Here is a 17390-nt window from a genome sequence, read left to right as displayed (position 1 = left end):
AATTGAGTGTAAGGGCAAACTGTCGTATTTGTTTAGGATATTCAGGAATTGAATATTTGTTTTGCATTGCAAAATTTGCTTCAGAATATCACTATTTTTGTCACTTCCTATCACTTCAGAAGCACAGTCTCGAAGTCTCTTATTTAGGCCTGCAACCACTGTTTTACATGTCACAATTTGTTTTTTATTTCTTTCTTGCATGTTTTGCTTGCTTCCTCAGCTTCTCGGTTCTTTTCTGTAGTGCCTCATAATTCTGTTTCAATTTTTTGGGGCTAGGCAAACAATAAGAATGATCCGTATGATCATTCTGATTCACTCTTTCACCTACAGAAATGAAGTATTATCATTAAGCTTTATTTTTCTTTAAACATACATTGATTAATAGCAAAATTCACACATAACCCATATAACAAATAAATACCAGGAAAACTATTTTACCTGGTTTATTTGGAAGCTGATTCTTCACTGACAGGCCGTTTCTTGGTTGTCTCTGTACTATAGTTGTTTTCTGCAGATGGTCAGGAAACTCAAATATTGTCGGTACTGCGTTTGCCAGAAGTCACATTTTCTCGTTTATACTGTACATGTATCTATCTTCAAAGTGAAACGAGCATATGTAGCTATATTGAGTTGGCTGCCACTTATCTCGCCTCATATTGGCTACCCACTGACTTGACAACTCTTTCTTTTTCAGAGGAAATCTAAAAAATAAAGAGACGTGTATACAGTAGCTTATTTACATTTTGTATGCATCTTAAACACGAAAATGATGCACAAGACGCTAAGTACAACACACCTTTAGATACTCACCTAAAATATGAAATTCCAGTTGTTTTATCACTTCAATTAGCACAATTGTACGCTGCACATACACTGGGCATGATACGCGATCGGTCAATAAGACTTTTAAAACAAATTACAACCAGAAAACAGTGATTTTCTGACACCAGTACTATACACCAAATGTAAATATACTGACATGTAGACGTTCCAAAAAATGGCGGCTGGTGTTGCTTTTTGCTGCCCCTTGGGAGCTCTGTTACCTCACAGATAGCCACTCTATGTAGTTTACATACCTCCTTTGCTGCTGCTACTACTACTACTACTACTACTACTACTACTACTATCACCACCACCCTTCCTGTAGCATAAATGAGAATAAAGCTATCACAGTATTAAAACACCAAGGTGACTCCCTTGCATTAATTGTTGGATGAACACTCCCAGAAGAAAGAATTAAGCAGGGAATGGAGTAACCACTGTGTGAAGGTTGTTTGTTTCTGGTTTGAATATGCCATTCTGCATTTGCATATACATATTTACACAAAAATTTCTTATAGATTGAAGCTGTGCCCCACTGTGATGCAAAACTTTCTCCGTTGGCTTTCAAGTGCAATGCACATACGAACTGAGCTACACTATGTGATCAAAAGTATCTGGCCACCTGGCTGAAAGTAGCTTAAAAGTTTGTGGTGCCCTCCGTCGGTAATGCTGGAATTCAATATGGTGTTGGTCCACCCTTAGCCTTGATGACAGCTTGCACACTTGCAGGCATACATTCAATCAGGGCTGGAAGGTTTCTTGAGGAATTTCAGCCCATTCTTCATGTAGTGCTGCACTGAGGAGAGGTATAAATGTTGGTTTGTGAGGCCTGGCATAAAGTTGGTGTTCCAAAACATCCCAAAAGTGTCTGATAGGATTCAGCTCAGGACTCTATGCGGGCCAATCCATTACAGGGATGTAATTGTCATGTAACCACTCAGCCACAGGTCGTGCATTATGAACAGGTGCTCGATCATGTTGAAAGATGCAATCGCCATCCCCGAATTGCTCTTCAACAGTGGGAAGCAAGAAGGTGCTTAAAACATCAATGTAGGCCTGTGCTGTGATAGTGCCACGCAAAACAACAAGAGGTGCAAGCATCCTCCATGAAAAACATGACCACACCGTAACACCACCTCCTGCGAATTTTACTTTTGGCACTACGTACACTGGGAGATGACGTTTACCGGGCATTAACCAGACCCACACCCTGCCACCAGATAGCCACATTGTGTACCGTGATTCGTCACTCCCCACAACGTTTTTCCACTGTTCAATCATACAATGTTTACACTCCTAAAAACCAAGCGAGGCATCATTTGGCATTTACCGGCGTGATGTGTGGCTTATGAGCAGCCGCATGACCATTAAATCCAAGTTTTCTCACCTCCTGCCTAACTGTCATAGTACTTGCAGTGGATCCTGATGCAGTTTGTAATTCCTGTGTGATGGTCTGGATAGATGTCTGCCTATTACACATTATGACCCTCTTTGACTGTAGGCGGTCTCTTGTCAGTCAACAGATGAGGTCGGCCTGTATGCTTTTGTGCTGTATGTGTCCCTTCACATTTCCAATTCACTATCACATCGAAAACAGTGGACCTAGGGATGTTTGCGAGTTTGGAAATCTCGCATACAATCACCTGACCACGTTTGAAGACCACTGCTGATATGGAGTACCTGGCAGTAGGTGGCAGCACAGTGCACCTAATATGAAAAACGTATGTTATTGGGGGTGTCCAGATATTTTTGATCACATAGTGTATTTGAGTACTTTCACTGTCTTTGGTTGCTGTATCCAAAAGAAATATACTTAAAAAATATTCCAGAATGGAACTTTAGTAAATCTAACTGCATCGCTTTTAATTGTTGTTTGTATGAAGTATTAATTTTTGTTCAATACTGATGTTTTAATTAGCTGTATAACGAGTATACCAAATTTCTGCACTAGGTTCTTCACCCAGCCAGTGGGATCAAACGTGAATTACCTGAGGAATTCCCTGATGGTGAGTAGTTGTTGGATACATTGGGGTCTTGTCAGGAACAAGTAACAAATGTACCTTCTTTTTATTCGTTATCAAGTAATCAACATGTGTAAGATGATAACTATTTTATTTAGTTGATGGGTTACATTGATGCTATTTAAATAATGGCTATGGAATACAAGGCTGTTCAGTGTTAAAATGTAGTCGGCTTGCATAAACTGCCAGATACTTTCGTCATCAGTAGCATTTGACAAAACCTATATTCAGTTCCCATGGTTTTACACATATAAATAGTTGCTGTTCATTGGAAATGTGTTTTCATGAAAAACACAACAAACTTGTTTTAGATCATAGCTGACATTGTTGTGAACATTACTTCTGTCTGCATACCTGCTGCCTGCAGCTTACATATATATAATTTTTCTCAAGTTCTCCAAACTTTGTTCCTTTCAGCAATTTGGTTTGTATGGTAACAATTTTAATTTTTTTCTGAGCAGCCTCACCTGCTAAGAAGAAAAGGAAAAAGACTGTTGCAGTATCTCAGCCAAAAAATGCAGTATGTGCTTTGAATGAATTACGGCCAGGATTGGTTTATACTACAGTAAATATGAGTGGTCCTGTTCATGCACCTACTTTTACAGTACAAGTTCAGGTATTTATATGAATTGATCTTTACTGTATTTTATTATTAAACAGCAGGCAGGTAACATTTAGATAAGTCTTGTTTTTTTAGTGCTATTCTGAGAATGTGCCACTCGGTCATCATTGGTACAGGTGTTGACAGTGGACCAGTTGTTGGAGGAATAGGGTTCAGCTGTTTTCGTTTAAGTCCATTGTTTTCATAAGTAATTACAGGCATATGTTGGGAGATTACCTTCAACAGGCCATAGCAACTCCTTTCTCCTACTTGACTAAAACTAAGCAAGATCTGTTTTCTTCCATGAATGCACATGAAGTCTAGTAATTACCGGAACAGTACCACTAGATGTATAGCAGTTGTACCAAAACACTGCTTCAGCATTTCTTCGTTTGGCGCAACACTACCAATATAATGGCACTTAAAAAGAGTTACAGGAAGATACCTATTCATCTTCCAAAATTGTGGCAAGATCGTTTCAAAGCAGTGAAAGTAAGAAACAAATGAGTTATGTACATTACTGAATTGCAAGACATTAATTGTTTATTAATTTATTTATATGTATATCAGTATGTCTTCGTAGTTAGAATTAATCATATGTATTAATTACCGTCTCTGATCTACCCTTGTAATTAGACTGTTTTTATTTTACTTGTTATTGTATTCTATTTACATTTCATTGCAAATTATATCCAAGTCAAATGATGAATTTTAAGTTGACTTCTGTTCAATATATTTGGTACACCCCCGGTCTCTCTCACTCTCACTCTCTGCGTGTGCGTGCGCGCGCACACCTCCATTTGTGGGTAGGACATCACTACTTGTTTTCATTGTGAAGTGTGGTAACATGACTCCAAACTTTGACTGGTTGTCCATCTTGACTTTGTAGCAAGAAGGGTTGTCAATACTGGAAGCTGCGTTCCTACACCACAGCGATGTCATTTGAGCATTGAACAGTAGTCTTGAGGCAAACATTGATATGACTTGTAGTAGGCATCCTCATTTAATAACACCAGTTACTGACTCCTGTCATTACTATCAACTGTAAAGTGAGAGCTGTGATGTGTCAGGACATTGTACTTCAACATCGTATCCAACCCTACAGTAAACATATCAGTAAATGCACAGCACACTGTATGCAACTTGTGTACATTGTTTGCTGAAATGAACCTGATTGCACATGCTGGGAAGCTGTTGAAACTTGAGTCCCTCCTCACACTCTGTATGATGATTGGAGGGTTGCTGTTGAGCATTGGGACAGGCTTGAGCAGCAGTGTCTTTGCCACCTTTTTGACAGCAGGTGCAGAAGTCGCTGAACGCTGGGCACTGATTGAAGCAAAATATTGAATTGATGTTTCATTACAAATACAAACAATACTTAACCATTATTTTTTATGTTCAAACTGTTTTCTATCATCATTAATACATCTTTGAAGCTTTTTGTAACACTGTTACATACTCAATCGCACAGTGTGGTTTCACTGTCCAAATTGTGAAATGCTTCAGTAATGTAATCTTTTAGTTCAGCAATTGTCTGAGGCTTTTGAGTATAAACAGAGTCCCATAGGAAAAAATTCATGGGTGTGATATCTGGTGACTGTAGAGACATGTCAATATCTGCCCTTCAACCAATCACTTTTCTTCAGAAAGTTTTATTTAAATAATCCTGAATGGCACTGGCATAATGTGGTAGAAAACCATTATGGTGAAACTAAATTTCTAGGAAGTTTTCAGCTCACATCATAAGTCATGGTACCATGTAATTCTGAAGCATATCCAAATAGTTATCTCCTGCCACTGTTTTCAAAAAAATATGGTCCAAGTATACCAAATGGTGATATTGCCTCCCTCCCCCCGCCCCCCCCCCCCCCCCCCCAAAAAAAAAAAACCCCTCGCACCAGGTTGTTATAGCGGTTCTGCTAACAAAATATTTTGACTGTCAGTTTACCAGTAAATGCAGTTATGTCTATTAACTTGTCCACTTAACTTAAAATTGGCCCTGTCAGACCACAATTTTATTGAATAGGTTAGGACCGTGTTTCAGTTGGTCACGCATCAGTTCACAAAATTGAAGACGTCAGTCTGGATCATCTGCAAGCAGTTCATATCATAAACATGGAATGTAAACTTCATACTTCTGTTTGTGTAACATTCTTTGTACTGAACTTTGTTATAAATCCAGCTCAGCTGCTAATCGTCTGGTTGATTTTGACACTGTGGGTCACAGCTAAACATACTCGCATTTCATTTTCCTTAGTCGTGACTGTTCTTGGATGATCAGACTTTGGTGCATCCATAACAAATCCATGTTCTTCAAATGTGTTTCGTATGCTGTACATTGTTTGTCTAGATAGTGGTTTTGATCTAAAGTATCTTCCCAATTCATAAACAACTGTGGTAGTACCACTTTTATAAAATGCTTTTAACACAACATTTCTTTCTTCCTTCATTAACATCGTGACAATTCAGAAAACTACAGCTGTAAACATGTCTCACAGATCACGCTTTCAACAGTTCATGAGTTTGATTATTGTGTGTATTTTGTTTGTCATTGCAAGGTGTAAATATCACCATTTGGTAATAACAATGTAAGGGGTTTAAACTTCCTACACCTCACAGTTGCGTTTGTTTTCTTTCAACCAACTGTCTACTGACTTTTGCCCTACCCTGTACAATGAATGCGGTTGAGGTTGAGCAGCACAATACTAAATGTCAACCAACATCAGATTTTTATTTTACAAATGTACCCTTTCTAACAGAGAGCCTTTAGTGTCACTTGTTTTGTTTTTATTTGACACTAAAATTAATTTGTAGTTCAATTTGGCTTATTCATTCATTCATTCATTCATTCCATGTGCTCATAGCAACTAAGACCAAACATGTTGGCATACATACAGATGGTGTAAAACAGATTTTTAGCAGTTTGTTTCTGTGCGTTGCCCAAAACACACTCTTTACAAGTATCTTGTAATCATTCTGTCATTTACTGAAACCTGCAGTGAGGACAAGTACAGCAGAAGTCTCTGCTGAAAAATTTCAAGTGTAAGCTATGCATAAAAATCATTGGGCTCCTTTCTTTGCAGCAGGTACGTGCTGCACAGGTAATCATGTGGACAGCCCTTTTTTTTGACATCCACACCAACTTGAAATCATTAATTGCCCATTTTGACAAGTTGTAAGACTCCCTCCACCAGCTGAACATTCTGTCAGTGATGGACTTCCTCAGATTTCACCTCACCAGGGGTCAACCACATCTAATTGAGCAGGCAAGATAGATGTGTATGTTTGGTCAGATTAGAAATCTATGGTATTATAATGATGGAAAAAAAAATCACAACCCCAAGGAGGGGCTTAGCGTCTTAAGAAAGGTTGGTTGGCATATTTCTACTTGTGAGGGCTGATGTCCATTCAGATTTCTCACCAGTTACACGAGAGTGGTGCTAGTAGCACCACTATGAGTATACAAATCATATTTGCTTTAAATACGTATGCTGTAATGGTCACGAGTGTCAGTTACCATTAAGATAGGACGTGGTGAGTTGATGTTAGTTAAGAATCCCTGTAAGGTGACGCCATTATCAGTCTTCACCGAGTTTGAACAAGGCCGTGTAATAGGGCTATGCGAAACTGGATGTTCCTACAGCAATATTGCAGAAAGACTTAGCTTGAATGTAGTCACTGTACATGATTGCTGGCAGTGGTTGTCATGAGAATGTTCAGTTGCAAAAAGACTGGCGTGACCAAGAGGGAAGACCATTGTGTTGGGCATATAGCTTTGGCACATCGTACTGCACCTGCAGCAAACATTTGAGCAGCACTTACCACCACAGTGACATAATGTATTGGTAAAGATGAGTCACTTCGAGGACGGCTTTGAACCGTATGCCCTTTAGCGTTCATTCGATAGACCACAAACCACTACCATTTGTGGTGTCAAGCGAGACTTCAATGGAAGCTGGGGTGAAGGTCTGTTGTGTTTACTGACGAAAGCTGGTTTGTCTCGGTGTCAGTGATGACTGTGTGTTGGTTAGGATGAGGCCAGTTGTGGGCCTGCAACCAGCCAGTCTGCGTGCTTCACACACTGGTCCTAGACCAGGAGTTATGGTCTGTAAATTTGACTGTTAATTTGTACTTCAGCCTGGTGGAATTGACCTGTCGTGGTGCCATTCGTGAATAGCATTCCAGGTGGTATTCCCCAACAGGGCAAAGCTCACCCACGTACCACTGTTCTAACTCGACATGCTCTATAAAGTGTTGACATGTTGGCTTGGCCTGCACGATCGTGTCTTTCCGTAATTGAGCACATATGGGACAACTTCAGACATCAACTCCTGCACCATCCACAAACAGCATTGCCCGTCTCTATATTGACAACGAAATGGAGTAGGCAGGGAACTCCATTGCAAAAACTGACATCCGGCACCTGTACAACACAATACATGCATGCTTGCATTCAACATTACAGCAGTTGCACCAATTGTTAATGTACCAGCATTTCACATTTGCGATGATTTATCTCGTGCTTACATTAACTAGTGATCCTGTTAATCACTTGTATGGTGTTACCTAAATGGATGTACTTCTGAAATTTCATTACATTAATTACTTTTTGGTGTCACAATTTTTTTCTGTCAGTATGCTCGCATCAGCTGCCAATAACAAAAGATATGCAGAATTCTAGTTTTTTTGAGTTGTGCGCTCACATGAATTTATACACTGATGAGTCGAAACTTTATGATCATTGCCCACCATTAGTTTTAATTCCACTTGATGATGTTGCAGCCATACAACACAGTTAGTAAAGGGTATAGATGGAATAGAGATGAATTGGCTGTCATTTTATACTGTGTTCAGCATATGAACGATTCTGATGTAAACAAACACATGTGTGGCGATTCGTCAGTGGTCGTAGCACACATTCACAAGTGTTGTGTGCCAGTGGAAGTAGACCCTAATTATGTATTAGATTTTTTGTGTTTTATTACTTTTAAGATGTTCTAAAGCATCAGCAGACAGCAGTGGTTTTGTTGCATAGTGTGTTAAATATTTACATTATGTATTTCTTTTGCAAATCTGTGTACAGTTACTTTTTCTGGACAATTACATGCATGAAGCTGTAGTTAGTTCTGATCAGTACATGTCAGCTGGGTTTGTGAATACTCTCTCAATTTGCAGTTTTCAGCAGGAGATCAACCTTTGTATGTGGCAATACACTGCTCACCATTCCTCAGTTTGTAAGTGGTGAACTTCCTGTGTAGGAGCATTCAGTTAAGTTTTATGTGTCATTCTGAAGAAACATCTGGAGGGGAAGGAGCAAGCAAAGACCCTCTCCTATTGTTAGTACTGAAGAAAATGGTGGGAAGTTGTCCTCCACAGTGCTGTGCCGCCGCCGCCCCCCCCCCCCTCCCCCCGACCACCTCTCCCCGCTTCTCAGCAATCGTGCAAGCAGTCATTATGGTGCTTCTCACTTATTTGTGTTTCCAACGTGGACAGTGAAAAGGCTGAAACTGCATCGTGTTCTTTTGTGAAACATAGAAGAGGAGTAACACTGCTAAAAAGTGGTGTAAAACTGATAGATCAAATTTTTTTTTACACAAATATTTTTAATGCTCTTTCTCCAACCTAAATATGTTTTTGCCTGGTCCCTTAAAAATCGTATTGACAGAGTATTATTGTATATTAATTCATCCCTTTTAAAATTTAAGTGAAATTTTCAAGTTTTATTATTTGTCTGCTGTTTGTCAGTTTTATTGATTATTTGAAGGTGCAATTTTTTGGTCTTATCTGCTTTCGAATGTTTTATTTTATAACTTTTGATGCCAATAATTTCATTTTTCCAGCATTTCAAATACCAATACAGAATTGTTAAAATAAGGAGTTGGTCAGCATATTAAATGAAACATTATTAACATTCAGTTGTATAATGTAAAACAGAAACAAATAAGCTTCCACAGAATCACCTGCAGTTGTTCACATCACTGCAGTCTTGATGGACTGGCTCTACTGTTTGAATGTGCCGGTAAAACATTGCGCGTTTGGTTATCTTCTCTGAGTAGGAAAGGCAAGTTACAATGCTGCATAAAACGTAAGGTTATTATTGTACCTGGCACCGAAGCTCCATGGGAAATAAAATCCAATGAGGTAGTAGCAAACACCGAACAATTTGCAGCATAATGTTTAAATTGGGATTGTTCTAGGATGAATAGTCTGTAGTGATGATTGGTCCGTAAATTGGGAAATCCACGGACATGTAAAACTCTTAACAAGGCCGCTTGATATGGCCCGGCACCTGGGAACGAGCATCTGGGATATAGCAAAGGTGGTTGGGTGTTCATATCCTGCTGTTGTGGTCATCTATGGAAAGTGCTTGAAGGACAGTTAAAACATGAGTATGCAACATCTTGCTGGACATCCATGAAGCACTGCATGTGGTAACCTCACTCTCTGTAGCGACAGAATGATGATGTGCACCATGCCGGTTCAACAGGATTCTTGCTGTGGTAGCAGGATTTTCTGGGCAACATGCTGATCTACCTGGCCACAGTTTGTGAAGCCTGCTAGGGAAGGTATTAATGCAACAAAATGTAAACTACCCGCTGTTACTTTTTTTTACTCGAGAACCTTCCAAAGAAATTTCCTCTGTTTTTCCTGCTATTGCTGAGAGTCCCTATTTCTGGCAAATGTCCTTATTTTATATAAACATTGAGGTTTAACTACGATATTGTAGTATTTGAATTTCATGTTTGGATTTGTAGTTTTTTAAACATTTGATCAGGTGAACGTTTGCAACTGAGGAACATGTTTGTAGAATAATAATCTGCTTCAGTTCCCAGTAATTTCATAATTTATTACGTGGCTGGTTTCAAAGCACACAGCTTCATCTTCAGGTGCTACCGATAATCACAGGAATGTAAATGTGTGGCATGCTGTCCAAGCAGGCACTGTGGTTGCTGGTCCTATGCTCCCATGTGTTTGATGTTGGTGTGACACACCATGACTGACTGACCCGACCACCACACATTTATGTCCCCATGATTATTCTCTTTGTATGTTTTCTAATGTTTGTTGTATAAGCACTCTTGTCTTGGCATCTATTCCAAATGTGTGTGTCGATAGTTATATGCTTTCTTAAAATCAACCAATGTTATGATCACATTCTTACTGATTCTTAGCAGTTTGGTTTTGATCAAGATGTGTCTTAATGTTGGAGATCCGTTCTGCACGTTGACTGTCCTTTCCTTAATCCTGTGGGGCAATCTTATTGTTACTGATCTGTGTGGCACACTATTCTATTCTGTAGTGCTTTGGAGAGTACCTTGCATTTGACTGGAAGAAGTGATACACTTCTGTAGTTGTTGGCATTAGTTTTGACCCATTTCTTTTGTAACAAGTGTATGACTGCATCTGTCCAGGCACCTGGGATCTTTTCTTTGTGCCAGATCTATTAAAACAGTCTCTCCAACTGTTCTGATACTTTGTCCCCAGAATATTTGAGAACGACTGATTTCTTGCCAGATAATTTGTTATTTTTATGCTTTTTATGATCTTAATTTCTGTCTTATCTGGTGGGTTTGAATGAGGAAATTTAAGTAGTGACTCCTGGAAAACCTGGTTATTCTATGAAGATTCACAGTTGAGTAGGGCTTTGAAATATTTGGCCAGATTGTTTCGATTCTGTTTGTTGTTCAAAATATAATTTCCCACAACATGTTCATGAAACATGTTCAGTGATAAATAGCCTGGAAGCTTTGACTTGAAAAATTGATAGAAATATCTGATGATATTCTTCTTAAGGTTATGTTCCATTTTCTACAGTTGATGTTTATCAAATTTTTATTTGGTGCTTCTGAACGTCGTGTCTGTTCTTTTGCTTTGGATCTTGAATTCTCCAAAGTTCTCTCTGATGGAGTTCTATTTCTTACGATCGGCAAATGTTTTCTTAGGGTGTCTTCAGTTGTCATTCTGCCAAGGGTGTGTTTTCTTCTTAGCTAGAAAGATTGTTTTGCTGCTTCTTCATTGCTTTAGCAGCTTTCTCTGAATAACATTTGGCTCGTCTCTGTATTCATGACATTCATTATTTCTCTTTGGCTGGTGGTTGCTTCATCATCAGTTTGAAATTTTAATTACATGGAAGTTGGTGACTGCAAGGTCTTTTATTGTATTATTTAATTTTGTTGTTGTTAAAAACTCTCATATCATGTGTTTCTGTCTCACTGTAAATTAAATTTAAGGATCATTGGTAAGAGAGGGCCTGAAGACCCTATTGGTGCCAAGAAAAGTAAATGATTAAATAAAGTCAGATAAGTGCAATTGAAGTAATTTGAAATGCCCATGTTCAACGCAATCGGTCACACATACAGTACTAAAATTTAGATCTTGCCAAACACCTTTTACAGTAAAGGTATGGGACATTTTTCTTATTCTGCAGATTTTACTAAAAGAATGTGTGTGATATATATCTTAATAAAGTTTGGGGTACCTGCCTGAGATATCTTCAGGTATATTTACTGTGTATGTAAGTAATATTGTCCATAGTGAGACACAGTTAGCAATTTCATGAAACGATATCTATTTTTCACAGTTTTTAAGTATTTTAGAAATTATATCCTTATCTTTAAATTCAAGAATTCAGTCATTCTTTGTAGAACCATGAAATGAAAATGTATTTTAACTTAAGACAGAAAATTACTTTTAGAATACTATTTAAGCCATATATAATTAGTAATAACATCATTATTTGCTAAACATAGTTCATTTTATGTGCTTTCAGGTTAATGGTCAAAGTTTTCAAGGTCAAGGCCGATCAAAAAAATTGGCAAAACATGCTGCTGCAGAAGCTGCTCTTCGTTCATTTGTACAGTTCAAAAATGCTCCAGAAGCTCAACAGGCAATGAACATGCATATTTCTGAATTTGATTATACAAGTGATGTTATGGAAACTGAACTATCTTTGTTTAATACGTTCCATCCCGTGGAAGGAAGTGCTTCACCTGGGAATTGTGGCGGTCCGGACAAATTATCAAATGAGCATTTAGAAAAAGCACAGAATGGTTGTATTCCTCCAAAATCCCCTTCGCAGGCTATAATACGACGAAATTTACCTCCTATTCCTTGTGATAAGAGCCCAGTAATGTTGCTCAATGAACTCCGATCAGGCATTAAATTTGAATGTGTTTCAGAGAGTGGTGAACAGTATGCTAAGTTTACAATGGTCGTTAATATTGATGGTGAACGATTTGAGGGAACGGGTTTGTATATTCTGTATTAATTTGGGTAAATATTTAACATAGTTTGATTTGATGATGTTTTATATTTTCTCCCCATTTTCAACAGGTCCAAGCAAAAAACTTGGGAAGGCTGCGGCAGCAAAGGCAGCCCTTGCAAAATTGTACAATATGACATTCACACCATTTCCCAATTCCCTGAAGCAAACAAGATCTCTGTTGACTACTGGGACAGCCAATGCCTCCCTGGAGCAGATGACATTGCCGCAAGTGCTGGCAGATCACATATCTAGGTGATTGAACTCGAGGAAACATGCCATTGTGTCAAAAACTGAGATCCTGATTGTGTACAAAATACAGTTTGATTCTTGCAAAGAAGGAAACAATAACCAGCTGCTGTTTATTTCCATAAAAATTGCTCCATTAACAGTTTCAAACTGACAGGTTCATCGTCAAATGGCTGTTCACATATAGACACCTTTGGTGATGTTTACTTTAGTTTCCAGCTGTTTATTCCACTTGTGGTGACAGTTTCTTGGGGAAATCAAATAGCATCAGACAATAAAGCTTCACAGCAGACACCTATGCAGTTGACACCAAAGACAATAGAAAACGTAGCCGGCCGCGGTGGTCTCGCGGTTCTAGGCGCTCAGTCTGGAACCGCGCGGCTGCTACGGTTGCTGGTTCGAATCCTGCCTCAGGCATGGATGTGTGTGGTGTCCTTAGGTTAGTTAAGTTTAAGTAGTTCTGAGTTCTAGGGGACTGATGACCATAGATGTTAAGTCCCATAGTGCTCAGACCCGTTTGAACAATTGAAAACAGCTGAAAATAAGTTGCTCTTGCTTTTTTTTTTTAGGGGGAGTATCCTACAAAACAAGCAATCTATTTAAAAATATGAACATTAAGGTAAGCTTCGATGTAAATAACAAACTCCAGCATTTGTAAGTTAAGGAATAACAATACTCCATATAAGAAGATCAGGATATACAAACTCACTTTCCAGAGATGCCCCTCGTACTATGTGCTACAAACTGGGAGAAGGTTTGAGACTCAGGTCATATGTTCGAATAGTTTATCAGTATTGACATTCGCAATACAGACAACTCTCGAAGACGTGGAATAGAGAGCATTGAAGAGCATATCCAGATATTTCGTTGTGATGGTTGTTCTCCGCACATAGGTTCTACCAATCCAGCCCAGCCCTGTACACACCTGGGTCACTACAACCATCTGCTAATACGACAGGGTTTTTTCCTCATGTGCCTCTGCCTACTTCCACCATAACCTCTCAGTTCTCTTCTTCGAGGCAACGAAACTGAAGTTTGGTTCCGCACTTGGTCCACAACAGACACACCACATGGCTAGGAACATTTCATATCTTGAATAGTGCAGTACACACTACAAAGTCCATTCTTGGGAGCTTGTAACAAAGTATTAAGACTCAAGCCACACCACACTTTCTACACCTGCAACACAACATACTACATAAAAAAACTGCATCACACCACGAGACAGCAAGTGCTTATGCTCGCATGGGTAATAACCGAGATTCAAGCTCCCGCCCATCACGGCAAGGTATGCTCACGGGAAGACTGTGTATCATTCTACTGAATTCCTCCCTGGCAATTTTCCCAGGAAAGACTCATCATTTGTGTGCATCATGGTGACAAATTCACGTTAGTGCTGTTGAACACTCTGTGACTAGTTACTTTGCGTACGCATCATCCTCTTTGTCATTTGTACGGTCTATATTTCAGGCTCCTATGAGAAAGATTTTTTTTTCTGAATCTCATGGTATTAAAACATTTATTGAGAACTTGATGTGCTGAATTCGCTACTATGGATGCTACTCTTACTGTGCCTTGCAGTATCACTCTTTTCTTTAGCATTCATCATATTAGCAAGTGACGTTAACACTTTTGCCATCCACACGTCTCGTACAAATTTATTCGCTTGGCACTTTCAGCGCTAATTCGGATTACTTGGCTTGTCGCTGGCTGCTTGTCACCTTTCTGTTGATGACAAGCTTCAAACACATTGACCTTTGCGCCCTTTAATTTTTCCGGAAATCCTGTATTTTGCCTTGTCGTTCCACAAACTCAAATTTTCTTTTCAAGTAACTTCTCTGCAAGTTCTACACTGCTATAATAATTATCCATGTAATAGTTCCATCACTGTTTTTGCTAAAGGTTGTCCAACGCTGTAAAATATCTTGAATGAGGAAATCACACAGCATCTGAATGAGTATGCCATATTTTGTAATTTTCGACGCATTGTAAACTGTAAAATCTAACTGTCCATGCCACGGTATCATTCCTTCATCAATTGAGATGTTTTGATTTAGATTAAACATTTAAACTTTTTGGAAAAATAATCAGTTACGAATTGCACTTTGAAAAGCCAGTCGGCATGATTTGGTTTAATGTTGTTGGAAAAATGTAAAAAGATAATATTTGTCGGAATCAGTTGCTGGCCATCGTTCTGTGAAATACTGGTGTGTCTATCAACCGATTTGTTGACCAGTAATTATCGATCCTTGCTTTTTTTTGTTTTCAATTCGCATAAGGATAGCAAGCCCAAACCATTTTCTAAGTTCGGGTCCCTTAATGTCGACAAACTTGGCTTTTTATTTTTTTATTTTTATTTTTTCATCCAGTTTCCCTGTATTGCAATTTTGACTGTAATACTTGTTGGTTTCATTGTTGTGCCCTGTGTAACATGCCTGTTTTCCGCACACCCAGTTTTAGCTAATTTTACAGATAAAATTATTAAGTTAGTTGGAGACCAACATTCGTGCAGCATTAACACAGAAAGGTAGCCTTATGACTTTACTTGGAGAGAGAGACATATATTTACATAAAAGCAAATCACCACTTCATCTCCTCAATGAACAGACTGAATTAGCCAATGCAGCATTTCTGTAAAATCTCATTTATCTGCTTTCCAGTTTGAAACAAAAACTACACCCTTTGACAATAACAGCATGCTAACAATAACCCGAAATTAAACACTACACAAAAATATTACAGCCCACTTAGTCATACGTTAACCCAGTTCACTCCATCAGTGAGTGGCACTCGACATTTTGAATTTTGTTTTCCATTCCAATGTCAAGCCTCATTCAACAGGATTTTTTATAGCTCACACAGGCTCCATTCTCAAATCTGATTGTACTAGGCATCAATGCTACATAGTACTGCACTCTCGGAAAGTGCATGTTAACTCAATGTCGAACTGTGGCAGTTGTGTTGAGAGAAAGGTAATTATTATGTTGAAGATAGTACATGCAAAATGGCTAGTTCTTCCCACACAGTTCTTTCTGATGAATACATTGTAGAACTTTTAGAGGAATGTCTAAGTGACAGTGATTTTGATGACGACGGTGATTCACTTGTAAATAATTGAAGTGAAATTATGATGGAATATGCAATGAAAAGTTTTGTATTTTAATGCTTGTGTAAATATATTTGAATGCAGGCAGACAATTTTGTTTTAATGTATACCCTAACTGTTAGGGGCCTTGTTGTTTCCACAAAGAGACTCTTGCAATTCTCTGTGCCGTGCTGTGCTTGCCACTGTTTTACTGTGATTTAAATAAGAGTGCACGAAGGTGCCCTGTGGGTGCTTTGCAGAGTTTAAAAGGTTAATACAATAGTTAATTTTCAACTTGCTGTCACTTATTCGTATACTGTTCATTGTCTTAATATTCATTTATTTATTTGCAATTTTTTCTCATCGTTTGTTTTGTTTCCTGTGCATATGATATTATTTACAGGTATCATCTCAGTAACTTTACTAACAAATTGGTTTCCTTGTTTGTTTATTTTATGTGTAATCAGTGCTCATTAAATGTAAATTGCATGTAGTGAAATGTTTGTATTTGGTAAATTTTCCATTGTCACATCAGTGTACATGTAACATATCTAAGAGAGAAATTCTTTGGTAATGTTATATTTCTCATATTGCCGTCTTTGTACACAGCCTTCCATGTGGCAAAAACCTGTGCATGCGTGCGCTACACCATTTGGATATACAGAGAGGCCCAAAGAAAATGTATTTACTTTTTAATGGCTCATAACTTGAAAATTAACTGACAGAAATATCTCATTTTCGGTGAAAGATTAGCTTAAATTGAAGTCATTGTAGCTGTCACTGTTTGTCATATTAAGCTGTTAGAAAATTAATGAGACTGACAACAGTGAGCGATCTGGCAATCCTGTGTTCTAAGTCTGTAGACCAGTGCATTCATCCCATCCAAATCCTCAGTCTGAGTTTCAGTTCCGTACAGCCATTTCATGATTTTTGGGCTGGCATCATTGAAGTTTTATTTTTGTTGTGTGCTATGGAAGTGGAAAAGCGGAATTTAGAGCAATGTTATGCAATCAAATTTCGTGTTAAACGTGGGAAATTCACTAGTGTGACCTTTCAAAACTTGAAACAGGCCTTTGGGGAACATTCCTTATCAAGAGTACAAGTTTTTCACTGCCACAAATCACTTTTGGAAGGCTGAGAACACATTGAAAATGAACCTCTCTCAGGGAAACCTTCAACTTCGGAAATCAACCAAAACATTGAACTTACATGTGCTCGTGTGAGAAGCAACTGACATTTGCTGTGGAACAAATGACTAATATGTTCATGAATGGCATCAGTATGGCCTACGTGCTTTAGTGTGGGCAGGCATTGTGCACAATGGACGAACATCTTTGCATATCTTTGTGC

The 17390-nt window shown here is 38.5% G+C and overlaps 1 protein-coding gene across 4 annotated transcripts in view; it reads left to right on the top strand.

Moving 5' to 3' along the window:
- The window catches only part of LOC124594613 (double-stranded RNA-specific editase 1-like), a 143546-nt gene that overhangs the window by 103361 nt on the left and 22795 nt on the right, over positions 1-17390 (top strand). For all 4 annotated transcript variants that reach the window (XM_047133086.1, XM_047133167.1, XM_047133019.1 and 1 more), the window contains 4 exons: positions 2774-2828; positions 3305-3459; positions 12215-12692; positions 12778-12961. In XM_047133086.1, the coding sequence (XP_046989042.1) occupies positions 2774-2828; positions 3305-3459; positions 12215-12692; positions 12778-12961 (872 nt within the window). The remainder of the gene's footprint in view (positions 1-2773; positions 2829-3304; positions 3460-12214; positions 12693-12777; positions 12962-17390) is intronic.

The sequence above is a fragment of the Schistocerca americana genome, chromosome 1 (genome assembly GCF_021461395.2).
Source record: "Schistocerca americana isolate TAMUIC-IGC-003095 chromosome 1, iqSchAmer2.1, whole genome shotgun sequence".
Lineage (NCBI taxonomy): Eukaryota > Metazoa > Arthropoda > Insecta > Orthoptera > Acrididae > Schistocerca > Schistocerca americana.
The sequence above is the reverse complement of the archived record's forward strand: the minus strand, read 5'-3'. Positions and strand labels throughout refer to the sequence as shown.